The 23868-nt window shown below is 36.7% G+C and overlaps 2 protein-coding genes across 3 annotated transcripts; one reads left to right on the forward strand and one right to left on the reverse strand.

The window, feature by feature from the left end:
* The first annotated feature begins 340 nt into the window (after positions 1-340).
* LOC127978619 (glycerol-3-phosphate dehydrogenase [NAD(+)], cytoplasmic) lies at positions 341-8143 on the forward strand. The gene is made up of 8 exons (XM_052583410.1): positions 341-510; positions 3846-4023; positions 5313-5453; positions 5770-5908; positions 5991-6103; positions 7227-7460; positions 7622-7728; positions 7803-8143. Exons 1-8 carry the CDS (start codon positions 470-472, stop codon positions 7897-7899), a joined length of 1050 nt encoding a protein of 349 aa, XP_052439370.1. The 5' UTR covers positions 341-469; the 3' UTR covers positions 7900-8143.
* A 363-nt stretch (positions 8144-8506) lies between these two features.
* On the reverse strand, positions 8507-16966 carry LOC127978622 (procathepsin L). Of its 2 annotated transcripts, none has more exons than XM_052583413.1 (8): positions 16706-16966; positions 15666-15784; positions 14573-14695; positions 13319-13465; positions 12747-12971; positions 10066-10231; positions 9868-9973; positions 8507-9150 (listed from the first exon to the last, which is right to left on the reverse strand). In XM_052583413.1, the coding sequence occupies exons 2-8, from the start codon at positions 15780-15782 to the stop codon at positions 9054-9056; spliced, it is 981 nt and encodes a 326-aa protein (XP_052439373.1). In that variant the 5' UTR covers positions 15783-15784; positions 16706-16966; the 3' UTR covers positions 8507-9053. The 2 variants fall into 2 exon arrangements, with proteins under 2 accessions (XP_052439373.1, XP_052439372.1); XM_052583412.1 differs by having other exon boundaries at positions 16766-16965.
* Between the last annotated feature and the right edge of the window lie 6902 nt (positions 16967-23868).

Below are 23868 nucleotides of genomic sequence, written 5' to 3' on the forward strand. Positions count from 1 at the left end.
GATTATATTAGACCCAAAACTCTCAGGTAATTGTTTTTTTCATTTGTATTTTTTTTTTCCATTCAGTGAAATATGAAACATGTATTTTACTTTGATCTTGGATACTTGATTCTAAAATTAAAAGACTTTATTTAATACCAGCTGCATTCAATCATTGTAATGCAAATCATCATTATTATTTCCATTTATTTTAATATTAACAGCAGGAGTAGGACACACTTGATTAGACACAAACAAAGCAGGAATGTAGGAAAAAAACAAATCTAGACCTGTTGAACCCTGCCTTACATTCTCTCTCTCTCTGTCTCTCTCTCTCTCTCTCTCTCTCTCTCTCTCTCTCTCTCTCTCTCTCTCTCAGTGTCTCCCTCTGTCTCTCTCTCTCTCTCTCTTTGTGTGTGTGTTTGTGAGGTGTGTCAGGAAGTCAAACTTCACTCTCTCTCTGACTGGTCACTAGACTGCAGCTAACGCGATGCCTGGAAAGAAAGTGTGTATTATCGGCTCAGGAAACTGGTGAGTGTCGTCTCATGTGAACGCGACGCAGTAAGCGCTTTAGCAGCTGTTCGCGGTTTACTCGCGCTCAACGCGACGCAGTGGACGCGACGTCAGACGCGCACAGAGTTTCATTTTCGCCTGCGTCAGTCTTGACTTTCCACATTTGTGTTTGTATATGTGCTCTTACTAGATCTACTGTGGTGTTATCACGGTACTCTAGGCTCAGTGAGACCGTGGTACTTACTTAATACTATTTCAATGCCATATTCAGAATTTACCGCGGTATTTTTTCACAATAGCCTTCCAGAATATCCAATGTTAACAGTTTTTCGCACATAGTAAACCTGCACTGAAATAAATCAGATTCAGAAGCTTCTCACATACAGTTAGTTATTTATGGGAGGCCGTTTGAGACGAAACCCATTGAAATGCAATAGCATTGAAAACTTGCGAAACACATTGAAACACTTGCTCGTACATGTGAATCACTTGCTATCGAACATAATGTGTTATGTTACTTTTTGGTTACTTTTTAAATCTAGGCTGTGCTTGCTTGCTTGTTTGCTTTTAATATTAAAAGTTATATTTTTGGTAAATGTAAAAGCCCTTTTGAAGGAAATGTACATGTGAAACACTTGCTCGTACATGTGAATTACTTGCGCGTACATGTGAATCACTTGCGCGTACATGTGAATCTCTTTCTCGTACATGTGAATCATTTGCGCGTACATGTGAATCACTTGCTCGTACATGTGAATCACTTGCTCGTACATGTGAAACACTTGCTCGTACATGTGAAACACTTGCGTGTACATGTGAATCACTTGCTCGTACATGTGAATCTCTTGCTCGTACATGTGAATCAGTTGCGCGTACATGTGAATCACTTGCTCGTACATGTGAATCGCTTGCGCGTACATGTGAAACGCTTGCGCGTACATGTGAATCACTTGCGCGTACATGTGAAACACTTGCGCGTACATGTGAAACACTTGCTCGTACATGTGAAACACTTGCTCGAACATGTGAATCACTTGCTCGTACATGTGAATCACTTGCGCGTACATGTGAAACGCTTGCGCGTACATGTGAATCGCTTGCGCGTACATGTGAAACACTTGCTCGTACATGTGAAACACTTGCTCGAACATGTGAATCGCTTGCGCGTACATGTGAAACACTTGCTCGTACATGTGAAACACTTGCTCGAACATGTGAATCACTTGCTCGTACATGTGAATCACTTGCTCGAACATGTGAAACACTTGCGCGTACATGTGAAACACTTGCGCGTACATGTGAAACACTTGCTCGTACATGTGAAACACTTGCTCGTACATGTGAAACACTTGCGCGTACATGTGAAACACTTGCTCGTACATGTGAATCACTTGCTCGTACATGTGAATCACTTGCTCGTACATGTGAAACACTTGCTCGTACATGTGAAACACTTGCGCGTACATGTGAAACACTTGCGCGTACATGTGAAACACTTGCTCGTACATGTGAATCACTTGCTCGTACATGTGAATCACTTGCTCGTACATGTGAAACACTTGCTCGTACATGTGAATCACTTGCTCGTACATGTGAAACACTTGCTCGTACATGTGAATCACTTGCGCGTACATGTGAAACACTTGCTCGTACATGTGAAATACTTGCTCGTACATGTGAATCACTTGCGCGTACATGTGAAACACTTGCTCGTACATGTGAATCACTTGCGCGTACATGTGAATCACTTGCTCGTACATGTGAAACACTTGCTCGTACATGTGAATCACTTGCTCGTACATGTGAATCACTTGCAAGTACATGTGAAACACTTGCTCGTACATGTGAAACACTTGCTCGTACATGTGAATCACTTGCTCGTACATGTGAATCACTTGCTCGTACATGTGAAACACTTGCTCGTACATGTGAATCACTTGCTCGTACATGTGAATCACTTGCACGTACATGTGAAACACTTGCTCGTACATGTGAAACACTTGCTCGTACATGTGAAACACTTGCTCGTACATGTGAATCACTTGCACGTACATGTGAAACACTTGCTCGTACATGTGAATCACTTTCTCGAACATGTGAAACACTTGCGCGTACATGTGAATCACTTGCTCGTACATGTGAAACACTTGCTCGTACATGTGAATCACTTGCTCGTACATGTGAAACACTTGCTCGTACATGTGAAACACTTGTGCGTACATGTGAAACACTTGCTCGTACATGTGAAATACTTGTGCGTACATGTGAAACACTTGCTCGTACATGTGAAATACTTGCTCGTACATGTGAATCACTTGCGCGTACATGTGAAACACTTGCTCGTACATGTGAATCACTTGCGCGTACATGTGAAACACTTGCTCGTACATGTGAAATACTTGCTCGTACATGTGAATCACTTGCGCGTACATGTGAAACACTTGCTCGTACATGTGAATCACTTGCGCGTACATGTGAATCACTTGCTCGTACATGTGAAACACTTGCTCGTACATGTGAATCACTTGCTCGTACATGTGAATCACTTGCAAGTACATGTGAAACACTTGCTCGTACATGTGAAACACTTGCTCGTACATGTGAATCACTTGCTCGTACATGTGAATCACTTGCTCGTACATGTGAAACACTTGCTCGTACATGTGAATCACTTGCTCGTACATGTGAATCACTTGCACGTACATGTGAAACACTTGCTCGTACATGTGAAACACTTGCTCGTACATGTGAAACACTTGCTCGTACATGTGAATCACTTGCACGTACATGTGAAACACTTGCTCGTACATGTGAATCACTTTCTCGAACATGTGAAACACTTGCGCGTACATGTGAATCACTTGCTCGTACATGTGAAACACTTGCTCGTACATGTGAATCACTTGCTCGTACATGTGAAACACTTGCTCGTACATGTGAAACACTTGTGCGTACATGTGAAACACTTGCTCGTACATGTGAAACACTTGCTCGTACATGTGAAACACTTGCTCGAACATGTGACTTAAATACAGTCTATACAGTAGAATGCAGGAGAAGAAAGTTCAACACTCTTCAGCAATAAAAAAGTATATGATATATTATATATATCATATATGTATGCACATATATTATATTATTATATATGAGTATATCATAACTCATATATTTTCTTATAAATTTAAAAAGTAAGGCATTTCTTTACTAGTTACTTGAAAAAAGTAATCTGATTACGTAAAAACGGGTTACTTGTAATGCGTTACGCCCAACACTATATATATATATATATATATATATATTATGTTCTGTTTCTTGGTCAGTGATGTGAGTGTGTGTGTGTGTGTGTTGGTCAGGGGTTCTGCCATCGCTAAGATCGTCGGACACAATGTGAAAGCATCGAACCGCTTCGATCCAATGGTGAAGATGTGGGTCTATGAGGAGATGATTGATGGACGCAAACTCACCGAGATCATCAACACCGAACACGAGAACGTCAAATATCTGCCTGGACACAAACTGCCCAAAAATGTGGTGTGTGTTTCTCTTAATAGTACAGTGATGGGAACAGACCATAATACCGTGGTACTTTGATGGTACTCCAAGGTAATTGTTCAGAGAACATTCAAAAGTAACATTGCCCTAATGTTAGCAGAATGATACAATGGAACGTTCAGAACATTTTCATACATTCATTGAGATATTTCAGCTGGAACGACCTTGATTCGTGATCTAGTGAGGTCCAGAAGGTAATACCGCGGTATCTTTGAGACAGTGTTAGAGCTGGTTATCAGTTGGTTTAGACACAGATTAATGTGCTGAACTTTGCACAGATCACCTTTACACTCATCTACATGTTACTGCCGAAAAATTACACAACATCGTGAAGCAGATTAATAATCACTCATATGTAAGTGAAATAATCACTGAATTAGTCATAGTGCATGATGGGACAAGATAAATGAGCAAACGTGAACATAAACAGACTATAATTAACCAGGACAAAGCTGAAGGAGTCATGACAGTGCTGACAGTGCAATCATTCAGATATGACATTAGAAACCTGCTGGGACAGATCGGGTCATGTCTAAGTGTTATAGTGTATGCAATAACAGGCAGGAAGCCAGTGTAGCTGGACAATTATGAGATAAAAAAATGGAAATGATGCCAGAAAGGTGAAATTATGAGATCAGTCATACTTACTGCAGCGAAAGTCATAATTATGAGATATATAAAGTCATAATTGACAAAATGTTGAAATTATGAAATAAAAGTCAAAATCATAATTATGTTATAAACAGTTGATGTTGAAATTATAAGATAAAAATACAAAAAAGATTATTATGAGATAAAAATCATAATAATAAAACTGATAAAAAGCCTTGTCATAACTCAATCAGGAATACTTGATGAAGTCGTATGAGAGACCTTCAAACAATGCTATAATCAGTGTTGTTACTATTGAAAGTAATGCATTACAATATTGCGTTACTTCCTTAAAAAGTAACTAATTACGTTACTTAGTTACTTTTTATGCGTTACGTTAATTTTGCGTTACTTTTTAAATCTGGCCTGGGCTTGTTTCTTTGCTTTTAATATAAAAAGTTTCATTTTTTTGCAAATGTAAAAGCCCTTTTGCAGCAAAAGCCTCGGGCTGAGGGAAATGTATTTTCATGTCTATACAGTAGAACACCGAAGAAGAAAGTTCAGAAATACTAGAGACCATGTGAACCCACTGTGTTTGAGCTGACTTCCATCAGTAAGAGCCGTAGAGCGCCGGCCGAGCGTGGGATCAGGGTTCAGATCTCCTCTGTTTCCTCCAGGTGGCGGTCCCTGACGTCACAGAGGCCACGAACGGAGCAGACTTCCTGATCTTCGTCATTCCTCATCAGTTTATCGGGAAAATCTGTGACCAGATGAAACCTCACGTCAAATCTGGTGCCATCGGGATCTCCCTCATTAAAGTATGAATTTATTCTTTAACATTTTAGAATTTGAGTGGATTTAATGGTACTAGACAATAGATACGTAATTTGTTTCTACATAAATAATGCAAATATAAGAACATAATTTAGAATATTAGCTGTATTTTCCTTATTTTATTTTTTTAGTGAAGACTACTTCATCATGGCTGAATTTTTTTTATATAATAATTTTAAAATAAATTTTTGGTCTAAAAATGTTTTTGTTGTAAAAATTCCATCTACCTAAAAAAAGTTCTGCACAGCATTTACCGTTTCACTTAGTATTGTTTAGTCCATCCTCTTTGTGTGTGTTCAGGGCATCGATGAGGGTCCGGATGGACTGACCCTGATCTCTGACATCATCAGGTCCAAGCTGGAGATCGAGGTCAGTGTGCTGATGGGTGCCAACATCGCCACCGAGGTGGCCGAGGAGAAGTTCTGCGAGACCACCATCGGTGTGTGTGACATCACTTCCTGTGAGGAACCTGCAGCGCTTGTCCTTCTGTGTTTATAACTGCGTGTGTGTGTGTGTTTCAGGAGCCACTAATGAATCCAATGGCAAGATCTTCAAAGAGCTTCTGCAGACGCCGAACTTCCGCATCACTGTGGTGAAGGAGAGCGACACGGTGGAGCTGTGCGGAGCGCTGAAGGTACACACACGATTCTGTGGAGCAGGGGCTCGGTCTCATTCAGATTACTTGTGCTATTCCCAAAGGACGCTTTGGTTAATTATAATTATGAGATGATAAGACATCATGAATATGACATGGAAGATAAATTATGATATAAAAGTCAAAATGATGAGATCAAAAACTTTTAATTATGACAAAAGTGAAAACTATTAGATTAAATTATGATAATTATGGCATAAAATCGAAATTATGAGATAATCAAAAATATTAGAGAAAGTCAAAATTATGAGATTAACAGTTATAATTATGAGATAAGAACTCCTAAACATGAAAAAAGTCAAAACTATGAGATAATGCATAATTTTGACAATCGAAATAAGATAAAAAGACATAATTATGTCATGAATTCGAAATTTAGGGTGTTAAAAAATAATTAAAATCATAATCATAAACAAAAAATCTAAATTATGAGGAAAAAGTTACAATTATGAGATGATAATGAGATAATTATTAGATTATCAGATAATGAGATAAGAACTCCAAATTATGACAATCAAAATTATGAGATAAAAAGTAATCATTATGGAATAAAATTTTAATTATGAGATAAAATGTCATATTTATTGCATAAAATCAAAATAATGAGAAGAAAAGTCAATTACAGATGAACAGTTTAAATTGTGATATAAGAGCTCCTAATTATGACCAAAATAAGTCTATGAGATAAAAAAGCATAATTATGGCATCAAATCGAAATTATGAGATGAAATCATAATTATAACCAAAAAGTCAAAATTCTGAGAGAATCTAAATTATCTAAAATATGAGATAATCTAAATGATGTTTGTAAAAATGTAGATTAAAGGTTATAATTATGTCAAAAATATATTATGTCTGATATGAGATAAAAAGTTATAATTGTGACATGAACAGTCAAATTTTTAGTCATAAGTATGCAAAAAATTTACTATGAAATAAAAAATATAATATAATAATTATGAGATAGTCAATTATGATTAAAGATGTGCATGTGAATGTCTGACTGCAGCTGAGTGTCTGCTCTGGTGTGTGTGTGTTAATGTGTTTGTGTATTAATGTGTGTGTGTGTGTGTGTGTGTGTGTGTGTTTGTGTGTGTGTCAGAACATCGTGGCGGTGGGCGCAGGTTTCTGTGACGGTCTGGGTTTCGGTGATAACACTAAAGCTGCAGTGATCCGGCTGGGGCTGATGGAGATGGTGGCCTTCTCCAAACTCTTCTGTAAGAGCGCCGTGATCTCGGCCACCTTCCTGGAGAGCTGCGGCGTGGCTGACCTCATCACCACCTGCTACGGAGGACGCAACCGCCGCGTGGCCGAGGCCTTCGCCCGCTCACAGAAGGTCTGTAGCACCTGCGGTGGATCCATGTGTGCGTCCCGCCACTAGAGGGAGCACATGGACTGGACAGATCAGCATCAGAGCTAATGACTTAATGAACTAATTCAGGAAACTGAAGCCAGACTGTGTGCTTTGAATGTGATTTCTGTGCTGTTTCTCATCAGTCAATAGTGGAGCTGGAAGCTGAGATGTTGAACGGTCAGAAGCTCCAGGGTCCTCAGACGTCTGCAGAGGTTTACAAGATCCTCCAGAAGAAGAGCATGGTGGACAAGTGAGTCATCCTCAGTCATCCTCATCCTCATCAGTGTGTGTGTGTGTCTGACGTCTGTGTGTGTGTGTGTGCAGGTTTCCTCTGTTCGTCTCGGTCTATCAGATCTGTTTCGAGGGCCGGCAGGTGAAGGAGTTCATCAGCTGCCTCCAGAACCATCCAGAACACATGTGAGCGATCTGATGCGACCCGATCCACACACTACTGAGCCTCGTCCACACCCCACGGCCACAAAACATCAATTATGAGTCCAGTGTGATGAGCAGTACTGTGTAAAATCTGACTCAGGACTGTAACGCTGGTAAACGCACATGTGCTGCATTTTATATCTGCAGTTTTGACTACAATCCTCTTCTAGAGAAGTATTAAACACTTTATAACACAAACAATAAAAGCCATGCTGCTTATTTGAATCATTTATTCAGAATCAAGCTTCATTTATTCTTTCAGCAGTCAACATTAACACAAAATAAATCGAATGTTTCTTCATGAGCCACATAAGCCACTTTGGATGAAAGCGTTTGCTAAATTACTGAATGGAAAGGAAATGTTAATCAATCAATCACTAATTCAAACATTTAAATTGTTTAAAGACACATTTTTTTTTATTTTAAATAAAATAATTCTCAATAATAATATAAGAATGATAATACATATTTATAAAAATTATGATTGTTATAATTAAAATGATAAATACATTATAGAAATTATAAATTGTATATAAAATGTCTTCCTTGTTTTTTTTTTTGGTCCAGAAAACTAAAAAATAATTTTATTTATAATAATAATAATAATAATAATAAAAAGCCACGCTGCAAATTTTAATAAAACGTCAAACTTATTTTTCTTCATTAGCCACACAATACACTCAATCTCTAATTTCAATATTTCAATTAAAGACCTAACACATTTTTATTATTTAATAATTGTACTATTTTTTTATTTCAAAAGTATTTATTTTAATTTTACATTTAAATATTTTAATTTATTTTATTTTATATTTTGAATTCCAATTTATTAAATACAATGGATCTGTAATTTCGATGTTTAATTATATTCTTGTTTGGAATAATTATTGATGACAGTATTGATATTTTTGTCCAATCAAATGCTCTCATGAATGAGATTGCTCCTCCCCCTAAAGTATAAATATTAAAGTAGTATCACCTTTATTTCTAATGATATCAATTGAAAACGGTAATTATAAAGGTGTGTTCTTTGCTTTTGTTCTGGGTTTGTGCTGTGATGGAAACTAAAGAAAGTCAATGCATGTTCAGTGAGGTTTTCCTGCTCCAGAGTCTCGGACTGAAGGATCAGAGGCGGTCGGATTAGATGGTGGGGTAAATGGCGAAGCTGGATATTCCACACATGTTTTTATTTCGTGCCATTCGGATAAAGCCATTTTCACCCCATGCTGTTCCCCAGCTGAGACAGAGAGAAATCATCAGTCATCATTTCTGATTTTCAACACTAGAGGACATTAGAGCTCAGAGTGAAATACAGCAACTTACAGCTACTGAAGCTTGCTGATTATTACATAAACGCATATTAAACAGTATATTTATGAAAATAAGAATATTATAATAAAATAATGTAACATTATATTTAAAAATGATAATATTAAATATTGTATTTGCCTATAAAATATTTATATTGTAACTAAAATAGTAATATTATTAAAGTGTTATAATAAAAAATGTATAAGAGGATGAAATGTACAGCTAAAACAATCATTAATGATATAATACAATTATAATGAATATAAAATATTTATGTGTTTATAAATATGAATATTATATAATTATACACATTTTACATAATATTATAAAATGTAAAATAAATGTATATTTATATAAATGTTCATATTATAAGTAAGCAATTACTGATCATATATGAAAGTATAAAAAAGTGTTTTTAAATTTTCATGAAAAACATTAAATTATATTTAAAATAATAATTATTATAAGAATGACAATAAATATAAAATATATTATAGCAAATATAATTACAATTAAAATAAGTGAAAACAAATGTAAAATATATTTATATTTCATAAAAATATGAATAATATAAAGTATTCATTTCAAATATATATAAAAGTCAGAACTGTCACATAGTATTTTTTATCAAGTGAAAATTAACCTGTTTTTCACCAGCCAGAAGTCTTGTCCATTTTCTGAGCCATATCCCACAACTAGAACCGCATGATTGATCAGTCCAGAGCTGCACTTCGGATCGCTGTAGATTCCTGAACACACACATTATTCATTTACAATAAATGTATGTGCTGGTTTGTTGACAGAAAGCAGATAGGTGTTTGTGCTATATTTTATGTCTCACCGCCTCTGTATTTGTGGAAGGAAGCAAGTTTGGCGTTGATACCGACAGACACAGGTCCGATATTAGCAATGGCGTACTGCAGTGCCACCTCATTGTGACGCGGAAGAATACGGAAACCCGTGCAATATCCAGCTCTTCCCGTCACAGAGTATCGACACAAACCTTGCTGCAAAATTCAACACAACATTACAACAATATCACAGCAACATTACAAAAACATTACAATAATGTCACAGCAACAATACTACATTACAACAATGTCACTGTAACTAAAATGTAACTAAAAACCAAAACATCAGTATACTGACACAACAAGAACATCACACAACAATGCCATTACAATGTAACAACAGTGGCACTCCAGCATCACTACAATGCAACATCACTACATCACAATGCCACTACAATGTCATAAAAATCACTAAAATGTCACAAAAACATCACTACAATGTCACAACAATGCCATTACAGCATCACTACAATGCCACATCACTACAGTGTCACAATAACTCCACTACACTATCACAACGTCACCACAGTGTCACAATAACTCCACTACACTATCACAACGTCACCACAGTGTCACAATAACTCCACTACACTATCACAACGTCACCACAGTGTCACAATAACTCCACTACACTATCACAACGTCACTACAGTGTCACAATAACCCCACTGCACTATCACAACATCACTACAGTGTCACAATAACTCCACTACACTATCACAACGTCACTACAGTGTCACAATAACCCCACTGCACTATCACAACATCACTACAGTGTCACAATAACTCCACTGCACTATCACAACGTCACCACAGTGTCACAATAACTCCACTACACTGTCACATCACTACAGTGTCAAAATAACTCCACTACACTATCACAACATCACTACAGTGTCACAATAAATCCACTACACTATCACAACGTCACTACAGTGTCACAATAACCCCACTGCACTATCACAACGTCACTACAGTGTCACAATAACTCCACTGCACTATCACAACGTCACCACAGTGTCACAATAACTCCACTACACTGTCACATCACTACAGTGTCACAATAACTCCACTACACTATCACAACATCACTACAGTGTCACAACAACTCCATTGCACTATCACAACGTCACTACAGTGTCACAATAACTCCACTGCACTATCACAACATCACTAGTGTCAGAATAACTCAACTGTACTAACACAATGTCACTGCAGTGTCACAATAACTCCACTACACTATCACAACGTCACCACAGTGTCACAACAACTCCACTACACTATCACGTCACTACAGTGTCACAAAAACTCCACTGCACTATCACGTCACTACAGTGTCACAATAACTCCACTACACTATCACAACGTCACCACAGTGTCACAATAACTCCACTACACTGTCACAACATCACTACAGTGTCACAATAACTCCACTACACTATCACAACGTCACTACAGTGTCACAATAACCCCACTGCACTATCACAACGTCACCACAGTGTCACAATAACTCCACTACACTGTCACAACATCACTACAGTGTCACAATAACTCCACTACACTATCACAACGTCACTACAGTGTCACAATAACCCCACTGCACTATCACAACGTCACTACAGTGTCACAATAACTCCACTGCACTATCACAACATCACCACAGTGTCACAATAACTCCACTACACTATCACAACATCACTACAGTGTCACAATAACTCCACTACACTATCACAATGTCACTACAGTGTCACAATAACTCCACTACACTGTCACATCACTACAGTGTCACAATAACTTCCCTACACTATCACAACATCACTACAGTGTCACAATAACTCCACTACACTATCACAACGTCACTACAGTGTCACAATAACTCAACTGTACTAACACAATGTCACTGCAGTGTCACAATAACTCCACTGCACTATCACAACGTCACTACAGTGTCCTATAACTCCACTGCACTATCAATAATATCACTAAAATGTCACCACTACAATGTCACCAAATAACAACAACGCCAATACAATGTCTCAAAAATGCCTCTGCAACGTCCCAACAATGCAACAATTTCACTACAACACCATAACAATATCACTACAATACAACATCACTACAACCTAACAGTGACACAACAGCCCCACCACTAAAATGTTATCACTACAATATCACATAAAAAGCCACTACAATGTCATAACAATGCCACTACATCATCATCGTCACATATTGATGTGGTTGTACCTTGTAAAGCACTTTTTGATTGTATCTATGAAAAGCGCTCTATAAATAAACTTCACTTACTTACATCAAAACAATGCCCTTACTTTGCCACTGCAACAACACAACAATGTCACTACATGGTTACTACAATGTCACTAAGCCACTACAACGTCACTTCACAACAATAACACAACAACATTACTGTATTATGTAGATGTTTTTAAGAGTATTTCACATGTTTTTTAAATATATATTTATTTAAATTTTTAATTTTTATGATTTACTTATTTTCTGGTAAGTGTTGTATTTAAAAATGATTTATGATTTTGTTTTTTTATTATTAGCTTTCCATTAATTTACCACCTCAATTTGGGAATCACTGATTTATACTGTAGTATGACCATGAACACGGATGCTCAATGGGTGTTGTGTTAACGTTCTGCAGTACCTTGTGTTCATACGGGTAGAAGGTGTTGGAGTCAATGCCTTTGTTCTGGATGATGTAGAGAAAAGCTCTGCTCAGATATCCTCCTCTGCAGCCGCGGTTCCCCAGACTCACACTGCAGTCCAGCAGGTTCTGCGGACTCAACGGTACCAGAGAACCGGTTTTCCTCTTCATCTGACCCTCCAGAGCACCGACGGCACTGAACGCCCAGCACGAGCCACACGGGCCCTGAAACCACATTATATAACATAAAAACATTTGATTTATGTGTATAAAATAGGCATATTATTACTAAAGTAATAAAATACAAATACAAATATATTTATGCATACAGATATATATATATATATATATTATATGAAGTGTATATTAAGTATAATAATTATTAATAATATAATAAAACATTTTTAATTTATAATTAATACAAGTATTCATATTATAGATATTATAATAAATAAAACATATATTTCTATTTTATGAAGATCTGAATATTATAACATTACGTACAATATTACAATTCTGTGCTCAAACTCTTAGTACAGCACACACACACACACACACACACACACACACACCTGGTTCTGGACAGGACTGACCATCCCGTGCTCCGTCCAGTTGACTCGTGGTGGGGGGGGCTGGTGTGATGGAGGCGGGGATGTTACGTTGAGATCCGAAAAATCTTCCTCCAGTAAACCATTCAACTGATTAACCTCGTCTGCAGTCTAAACACACACACACACACAACTCAATTCATCTGATCTCTGACCTGTACTTAAGACATAGTCTATGAAAAAATGTAATCAAGAAAAACGTAAATGGTTCAAAAAGTCAAACCGATCAAAATTAAGGGTGTATAATGCCGATTTGTTTATATTTCAAAGAATAATTTAATTTATCAAAACATATTTGATTTGTTCATGATGTTAGTAGTCTTTAATGAAAACATTTCTTGATTTCATTATAGTTGGGTTATATTTTGTGGCCCCTGACTGTGGTTTGTTTTTTCTCCTCTTTACTCATGTTTTAATATTCATTTGTCTGTATAATGAGTGTGTTTTCTTCATTGCCACTTTTTCAAAGCTTTACACGCTCAAATTCAAGACACTTTCTCACATCTGATCTGAGGTGTGAATGACATGACACATCTGCTAATGGCTCAAAAATATCAAATGTATTGTTTTTAATACACTGGCAGGTATTATTCTCCTTTTATTAAGCTCGAGTTTACTTCAATTTACATCTCACATAAATGTATCATTTATATATTTTTTATTATAATTTTTTGTACTTTGAAACAATTCATTTTAAATAATTTAATTTAATATTGTTATTTATTTTATAATTTATTTTGAGTGTTTTTTTATTATTTGACATTTTTATGAATCAGTTAATTTAAGTAAATGTTTTATTTTTTAAGTATTTATTTTAATTAAAATAAATGTTTAAAATTACTTATTTAAATAAATGTTAGTTTATTATTGTATTTATTTTAAAATTACGTCTTTTAATTTTGTATTTTAATAATTAACATTTTCATTAGATTTAATTGCCGTTTTATGAGAAATATAGTTTTCATCTAAAATTATTACTTCTGCCAATATGAGATTATTTCAAATCAGCAAATACACCCTTGATTTAAAAAGCAGATATTTGAAGTTGGAATGTTTCTATGGTAACGAGATTCTAAGAGCAGTGACTGGCTCATTTATTTAGAATAGGGGACTTCCTTTGACCATATTTGGTGTTTCCTCATGAATCATCTTGTTACATGTGTAATTATACTGGCAGAGTTCTGAGGAATGACGGTGTGTGTGTGTGTGTTAAAGCACCATGTCGCTGAGCTGGTTCAGTCCCAGTGTGTACGAGTGCAGACCGACAGCCGTCTCCTCGTTGTGTTTCATGATATCCAGAAGATTCTGCTCCCAAACGCCTCTCCTGTGACGCTCCTCTCTCTAGAACACACACACACACACACACACACACACACACACACACACACACACACACGCACACACACGCACACACACACACGCACACACACGCACACACAAACACACACACACACACACACACACACACACACACACACACAGTGTCTCAGTTACTGGTTGCTGGAAAGTGTTTCTGTGAAAGAACTAGACGCTGGGTTTAACACAGTTTTTCACAAGACACTACAGACCAAACCACTGTTTCTTACATTTACTGTAAGTGTTTCTTTTATTGCACTTTATCTATTAGCATCTGTAGATTTCAGTCACAATCTTTAAAGAGTTTGTTTCTCCACTTTAGCAGTACTTACATGCTCCAGACTTTACCGTTTTATTCCTCTCTGTATTCTGAAGGTTTTTACTGAAGGGTTTGTTTATAATTTATTATCTTGATTTTATTATTGCACTTTATCTATACTTTGCAGTCACTAATATCTGAAACCATCATCATTTGTTGTTATTGGAGAGAGAATTTCTTCTGTTGTGTTATTTCTGAACTCAAGGAAATCTGTTGGGTGTTTATTTCTAAAGGCTTCTCATGCACTTTACAAACAGACACTGCTTTACGTGAGGATTTAGAAAGAATCATGGAATAGTCATTACCGTGTGTGTTCGTGCACACCACACAACAGCTGGCTGTACAGTTCCCAGAACAGATTAGCGTCCTGCACGCTTGTGTTATATTTAATCATCTCACCGCACACTTGAGCTGATTGTGTCTGTGCTCCAGGAGAAATCCTCAGCGCTGACGGCTTTAAATGATCGTGTTTTAATCAGGAATATGAGCTGACACTCGAGCGACAGAGAACTGCTCAGATGAAGCATCACAAACACAATCTGCTGATCTCAGTTCAGTGGGACAAACACAAACACACCGACCGACAGAGAGAGAGAGATCATGTGTGTGTGTGTGTGTGTGTGTGTGTGTACTCACTGTGTTCCTGTAGGTCTTGTTGTGTTGAGATTTCCAGGCCTTCCACTGATCATTCAGACGACTGACCTCAGAACAGACCAGAGACACACACAGCAGAAGCAGAACAAACCTGATCATACCTGCACACACACACACACACACACACACACACACACACACACACAGAGAGAGAGACACACGCACACACACACACACACACACACACACACGCGCACACACACACACGCGCACACACAGAGACACACACACACACACACACACAGACACACACAGAGAGACACACACACACACACACAGAGACACACACACACAGACACACACAGAGACACACACACACACGCACACAGAGACACACACACACATGCAAACAAACAGAGACACACACACAGAGAGACACACACACACACACACACACACAGAGACACACACACACACACATTGTTTAAGTATATTAGTTGTTTTATTGACACACTAATTAAGTCACTATTTATTTTATTTTTTTCTGTTCTCACTTTTCACATTTATTTTAGTAAGCTTTATTTTTGGTCGTTTTTATTTTACATTTAATTTTAATTTGACATTGGGTTTATGTAAATTGTTAAATTTATTCCGAATCATTTAAGATTGCATTTTTTGTCTGTTTTACTCTGTTTATATATTTTAACATTTTTTATAATTGAAGTACTTTGAACATTTTTTTAGCACATTTTAAGTGTGTTACTGTAAGTAATTGGCATTTTCACTCAAATTATGAATACATTTAATAAATAATTGTATGTGAGTGAAACATTGAAATAAATGTGAATGTTGAACAGAAATTGTATTTTTTTGTCAAATCTAGCCTAATAATTTATGTTTTTTTTTCTCCACAATTTTAATTGAATTTATATATATACAGTGATACTGTGGTAGATCTCATTACTCTGCAGAAAGCATCTGTAACAGATCCCACACAACATTTAATGCATCTTCAATACGTTTCCAGCACACTAGATGTTAAAAGTCTTCAGTAAGTGTGTGTGGTCTAGAGTTTCTCTAACCTGTCTGTCCAGTAATGAAGCGCTCAGAGAGTTTGTGAAGAGTAAAAGTGCTGATCTTACCGGCGTCTGTGAGGATGATGATGATACTGATGATGAACACACTCTTCTGCTTCGCTGTAGCAGCGTCTGAAAGAGGAAGTGTGTTGTGTCTGGTTTCCTGTGTGATGGAGTCATGTGAACACAGTTACAGACGAGGAGCTCCGCCAGCAGCTCTCATGTTATCTGACTGTGTTCACTCTCTCTGATCAGAAGAAGAGCTCATTACAGCCCCTCATCACTAGTTCTGATCAAACACCTTGTGTAGTTGTGTGTTGTGTACTGAGCGTTTGACAGCCGCAGGAGTGTGTGATGTGCTGATGCTGACGTCTGTTAAACGTGTGACTGATGCTGCACTACTGTAAAAAACACACACACACACACACGAGCACAGATGGACAGGATCTGACTCAGTAACCTGACAGAGTTAGCTCAGATTCACCTGCTTCACACTGTGGAGATATGATTAGATGATCATCATCAGTGATATCTGTATGATATCTGTGTCCCTGCAGCACAGAAGCAGTCTTCAGGAGCACAGCGATATTAGACAACACACTGTATGAGTCACAATTATACATTCCTCTTTGATGACAAAAGAGCACTGCCCTGACTGAGCTTCTTAAAACAATGTCTTATAAAAACGAGATGTTGTCATTTAAAACGATATAATAATTATCACATTAAAATGACATATGTGATAAAATGATATGTTTTCCCGTTATAATAGATATATGGTACCGTACATGACAACAAACTGTTAGAAGAAAGGGATCATTGGGGTTCTATATAGAACCATAGGGTTCTTTACTCAACTCCAAAGAACATTTTATGCTAAAAAGGTTCTATAATGACAAGGAAGAACCCTTTTGGCATAAAGGGTTCATATCTTGAATTTTATGATCATTCACACGCATTCATAAATGCATTTGAATACACCGAATAATGCAGTGAAAGAACGCACTCAAAATGCACACGCGCACTATTATAGTGATGGGAAGTTCGGATCATTTTACCGACTCGGACTTTTGAGTCTCGTTCAGCAAAATGAACGAATCTTTTTTCGAGTCATTTCGTTCATTTTAGCAAAATGTAATTAAAATATTAAGTGCTACCTCCCCAACACATCTAGTACTTACGCAAACGTTGATCACACTACAAACAATACAAAAATAAAATGCTATGAGATAAAGAAAAAAATACTCATTCTTTACCTGGGTCTTCAGTCTGTGATTAGCTCATCTCACCTCTTATCTGACAAGAAGTCTTCGGGTTTAAGTCATTCCTTAATCACGTGACAGCCCCATACGCAAAACTAACGCGGTCTTGAGCCGGAAAGAGAATTGATTAGTTCATCTCATGAGTCTTTCGGGTCGAGTTTGACTCGTTCCTTAATCACGTGACAGCCCCATACGCAAAACTAACGCGGTCTTGAGCCGGAAAGAGAATTGATTAGTTCATCTCATGAGTCTTTCGGGTCGAGTTTGACTCGTTCCTTAATCATGTGACAGCACCATACGCAAAACTAACGCAGTCGTGAGCCGGAAAGAGAATTGATTAGTTCATCTCATGAGTCTTTCGGGTCGAGTTTGACTCGTTCCTTAATCACGTGACAGCCCCATGCGCTATTTCTGACATTTCTGTCACCGTGTTTTTGTTACTGTTTGTTGAGGATCTGTGGTTTGTTATTATTTTATAAATAAATAAAACCCTGTTATAAATAAAATTTTGATTAATTTGTCTTCTTGACTGTCTATCGGTAAATAAACACTAGGCTATATAATAATATAATAATCCAAGCTTACAATAAAAAGTATTTATAGACTAGTTTGTTCATTTTTACTCCAATTTTGAGTTTGCTGGTATAATAATTGCTTTTCCTAGGCAGACTTGACATATTGGTGTAATATATGTATAAGAAGATTGCTCAAAAAAGGACATAATGACATACATTAAAAGCAAATAACATTTTGAATTTGAATTATTAATGTTAAAGACAAATGTTAAAGACATTAAGGTTATGATAACTTCAGCTTTAACAGTTTTAACCCAGCTCAGAGTGAGGAGTTTCAGATCCTGGTGCGCTGCCAGTGCAGGGGCCATGTTTTGGGAAGACTTTGACGAGAGGGTAGCAAGCTTGAGGCCTTCTGCTACCTCTTCTAAGACCTCAGATGCTATGATGGCCAACCTTGCAGAGCCACTCTTACCCCGCACATCAGACCCTCTGGCCTGGTGGAGGAGATGTTCACCAGTATACACAAGCCTTTCTGAAGTCACAAAGACAAGACTTTGCATTGTGGCCACATCCGTGCCATCTGAATTTTTTTTTTCTAAAACTGGGCAGATTATCTCAGATAGAAGAACTCACAGACTCAGCCCATCCAAGGTCAGGGAGCTTGTTGTTTTTTTAATAATGTAAACATGCCTTAAAGCAAGTCCTAAAAATATAGCCACAGTGTGTTATTTATTTTAAAGCTTATTTATTTTTATTTATTTAGAAAAAGACTAGCTTGTTGTGCAATATTTTTGTTGTTGTGATTTTAAAAGGTAATTTGTTATTGTTATAAGGCTCCATAGCTTTAGTATCTCTTAATTTTCATTTATTTTTTATTCAAATGGTTTAAAATTATTTTGGGAATAGCTTGTTGTGCAATATTTAGTTTTTCTTTTTTTTATATTGTACTTTTAAAGTTCATTTGTTAAGGTTATTAGACCCTGTGGCTTTATTATCTTTTCATTTTAATTTCATATTTAATTATTTACATTTTTATTATTTTAATTTATTTTGGAATAGTTGTCCTCTTTGTTACAAAGCTTTTCTGTAATAAACAATAAACAACTATTCAAAAGTATGTACAGTGTTTTTAATGTTTATAAAGTGTCATATGTTACAAAAGTATGGTTTACACAGACAATCTGATTTAATAACTGCACAACTAAACCAAAACAAACAAACAGACAGAAAAAAAGATCAACATTTTAAGCATAACCAATTCTTTATTTCCACATTCAGTGTTATGGAAAAGTACCACCATGACAGAAATTAAAAACAACAATTTGAAACCAGAAATGCATCACGTTACTGTAAGAGTAAATAATACTAATAATAAATAAGTACTACGCACCCATTTTGTAAGGAAAGTTGTAAATGAACTAATTACTCTAGCCAATGTTGTCACACAGTACAAAAGAACGAAAAACCCGAAGAACCGAAAGATGAACTATTCAATTATCTGCATTATTTTACTGTCAGTGTCTATGGTTTTAGCGTATGGGTCTGTCACGTGATTAAGGAACGACTCGACCTGAAGACTCATGAGATGAACTAATCAATTCTCTTTCCGGCTCATATTGCATTGGGTTTAACGTATTGGGCTGTCACGTGATTGAGGAACGAGTCAAAAACCCGATAGACTCGAACTATGAACTAATCAATTCTCTTTCCGGCTCATGCTGCATTGGGTTTAACGTATTGGGCTGTCACGTGATTGAGGAACGAGTCAAAAACCCGATAGACTCGAACTATGAACTAATCAATTCTCTTTCCGGCTCATGCTGCATTGGGTTTAACGTATTGGGCTGTCACGTGATTGAGGAACGAGTCAAAAACCCGATAGACTCGAACTATGAACTAATCAATTCTCTTTCCGGCTCAAGACTGCATTGAATGACAGGTGAATTACTACTACTAGAACAGAACCCATAGAATAATGCGCATGCGCGACTGAACGAATCACTCCCCGAGACGACTCGTTCTTCCCGAGTCACATTAAAGATTCGTTCAAAATGAACGAATCGTTCAAGAACGACACATCACTACACTATTATGACTTCATCATGAAACTTTACATTAGCCTAGATGCGTGCACTTTTTAGGCATGATTTTAGTTTTTGAATATACTTGATACTGTTAAAAGGCACATCATTAAAACAAAAAATATGAGTTCACAATTCATACCTAAACATACGAGGAAAACGTAATTATAACTAGCTACTAAATTAGTTAAAATGATTCGCGATCCCCAAATTGACTCAAATGATTCGCGATTCCCAAATTGACTCAAATGATTCGCGATCCCGCTACGAACTCCCGAACTGACTCAAATGATTCGCCATCCCGCTACGAACTCCCGAACTTCTTCAAATGATTCGCGATTCCCAAATTGACTCAAATGATTCGCGATCCCGCTACGAACTCCCGAACTTCTTCAAATGATTCGCGATTCCCAAATTGACTCAAATGATTCGCGATCCCGCTACGAACTCCCGAACTGACTCAAATGATTCGCGAACCCGCTACGAACTCCCGAACTGACTCAAATGATTAGCGATCCATACACATAATGCTATAAACGTGTGCACATCGAGAGAGATAAACAGAAGATGTTCATGTTAACAACTTCTTTAACTTGAGCAAACTCTGCTAATACACATACATTTGTTAATAAAGTAAATAAAACGAAAACATGAATGTTTTAATGCTACTGAATCAAAATAAATGATCCACTCGAAAGTCTCTGTTCATCATGGCAGGACCTGGATCAGTGAGCTGCGTCTCGGGCCGATGACGTCACTTTCATGGAGGCATGTTGTACACGCCCCCGTCCATTGACTCCACCCCCAGGTCAAAACAGTGCCACAAAGAGAGACGTGCAGAAAAGTAAAGCGCAAAGGAAAAATGGTATCGCAAGCTCAAACTAGACTGAAACACAAAATAAAAGCAGCGTTGCAAATAAATTAATAGATATGACCATGGAATTGCAAAATCATTGCTTTCGCGCTGTTTCATTTGTTTTGCAATTCTTAATTTTTGTTTGCAAAAAGCAAATGTATTAAATTTGTTTTTGTTTTTGTATATTTTAAACAAGGTAAATCTAAATTTATTAAAATAAAAAGTCACATGGATTTTTCTGGGCTAAGCCCCGGATCTCCACTCACCCTAGAACCACCCCTGTGGTACACTATGTAGGTGAGATAAGTAATTGTCACCACAGTCCTGACGTAAACGCAGCTGAAATGATGAAATACACGGTTTTACAATGTCATTTAATCTAAGGTTTTTAATTGTAGCAAGTTTATTAGGGTTAATCTCCAATCTCAGACCCATGACTCCTTTAAGATGATCAGATCAAATGTGTCTATAACCGACTCTGGACTTGGAATATTTTATTTTTAAAACACTTAATTCTGTATGATTTCTAAGCTTGTTTCCTCACGGGGATCTAAAAATGTCACCACAAGGTCAAAACTGACTGGTTTTACTATCCTTGTGAACACACACACATCCTTGTTTTTGTTACTTTGTGAGACCCCATGACTGGGACATCACTTGTGGGATCCACCTTTTCTAGAAGTGGTATGCTTCTTAAAAAAATCACGCAATATCAGAACACACTCATAAACACAAATCTCACTTGATAATCTCAAATTTGAGAACTTTTGCACAAGACCTGACTGGGACGGCACATGTGGGGTCCTAAACTGGTTTTCCTTCCTTGTGGGTCCATCTACACACACTTCCAGTTTTACATACTTCATGAGGCCATGCCTTTACGATTCAGTAGTTGTGGGGCCCTTTGCACATTGTCTTTTAATTTAATAAAAATCTATATCCTTTACTTCACAGTTAAAAAAAAAACAAGTCAGAAAAAAAAAAAACAAGTCAGTTGACCACTGTTTTAGACACCGTCTTCATTCTGCCTGCTGTTTGTGGCATAATCCCTTTTGATTGGTTTGTGTTTTACCAGCCAACACCAATAAACCTCCATTGTATCAGTTACTGAAAAGTTGCTTTTGTATAGAAGCGTCTGCTAAATGATTAAATGTAAATGTTTAATTACATTATGACAATATAGTATAGTAGAGTTAAACTAAAGTTGTATTGATAGGCAAAATGGCAATGTTATTAGCATTATACAAATTGTATTTGGAATAATAAAAAAAAATGTTCTATTAAGTGGAAATAATGAAACTGTGTTAATCACAAGTTTTCATGATTTCAATCACTGTGACCCTGTCCAAAGGCTGTCCTCTCAGAAAGAGTAACATACAACTAATATAAAAGAGAAGAAACCTAACACGTTGAAGTAAGAAATAAAAGACAGACATGTGACTGCACTGAAGACTCTTTATTAACACTGCTAAACATACACACTGAACAAAATGATAAACGCAACACTTTTGTTTTGTCCCAATTTTTCATGAGCTGAACTCAAAAGATCTAAGAGATTTTCTATGTACACAAAAGGCCTATTTCTCTCAAATATTGTTCACAAATCTGTGTTAGTGAGCACTTCTCCTTTGCTGAGATAATCCATCCACCTCACAGGTGTGGCATATCAAGATGCTTATTCAACAGCATGATTATTACACAGGTGTGACTTAGACTGGTATGGAGTGAGTTTTGGTTCTTTATTACATGCGAGAAAATAAAAGATCTGAGAGAAAAAAAAAAGTTTGAGAGAAAAAGTTATCACACTGATAGCAAAAAAAAATTTCATGAGAGAAAAAATAATATTTGAGAGAAAAAGTTTTCATGCCAATAGCAAAAAATAATAATATTTGAGACTAAAAAAAGTTTTGAGAGAAAGTATTTTCTCATAGAACATAAAAAAATATACATTTGAAATTTTTAAAATTATTTCTGAGAAAAAAAATCTCTCTCAAGATACTTTGAAAAAAACTCTCAAATATATATGTTTTGCTATCAGTGTGAAAATATTTTCTCAAAAAAAAAAAGTGTTTCTCTCGAAACGCTTTTCTTTGCTCTTGATGCAATTTCTTGCTCTCGTGTCAGGATTTTGCTTTCACTGTGAGAATTGTGTCATGGGCGGGGCCACGTTCCTATTGGCCAGTCGGGTGAGCATCGTCTTGTCTTGGGAGTCGAACTGAATCATTACACCATTGTTCGGTTCACCTGCATAGAGGATGCCTTATGGATAGTTAAGTTGAGCAGTGAGCACGGACACTCCAATGTTTGGGTAAGATGATGACACACAGCTGGCTGAGCAAGTTCAGTATCACTGAAGATTAAACATTAAAAAATAGCACTCATATTCATGAATGAATGTGTATTATATTATTTGCTTGCTAATCGCTAGTAAAGCTAACCAGCCATCATGCTAGGT

Source organism: Carassius gibelio, chromosome B19, assembly GCF_023724105.1.
Source record: "Carassius gibelio isolate Cgi1373 ecotype wild population from Czech Republic chromosome B19, carGib1.2-hapl.c, whole genome shotgun sequence".
In the NCBI taxonomy this organism is placed as follows: Eukaryota; Metazoa; Chordata; class Actinopteri; order Cypriniformes; family Cyprinidae; genus Carassius; species Carassius gibelio.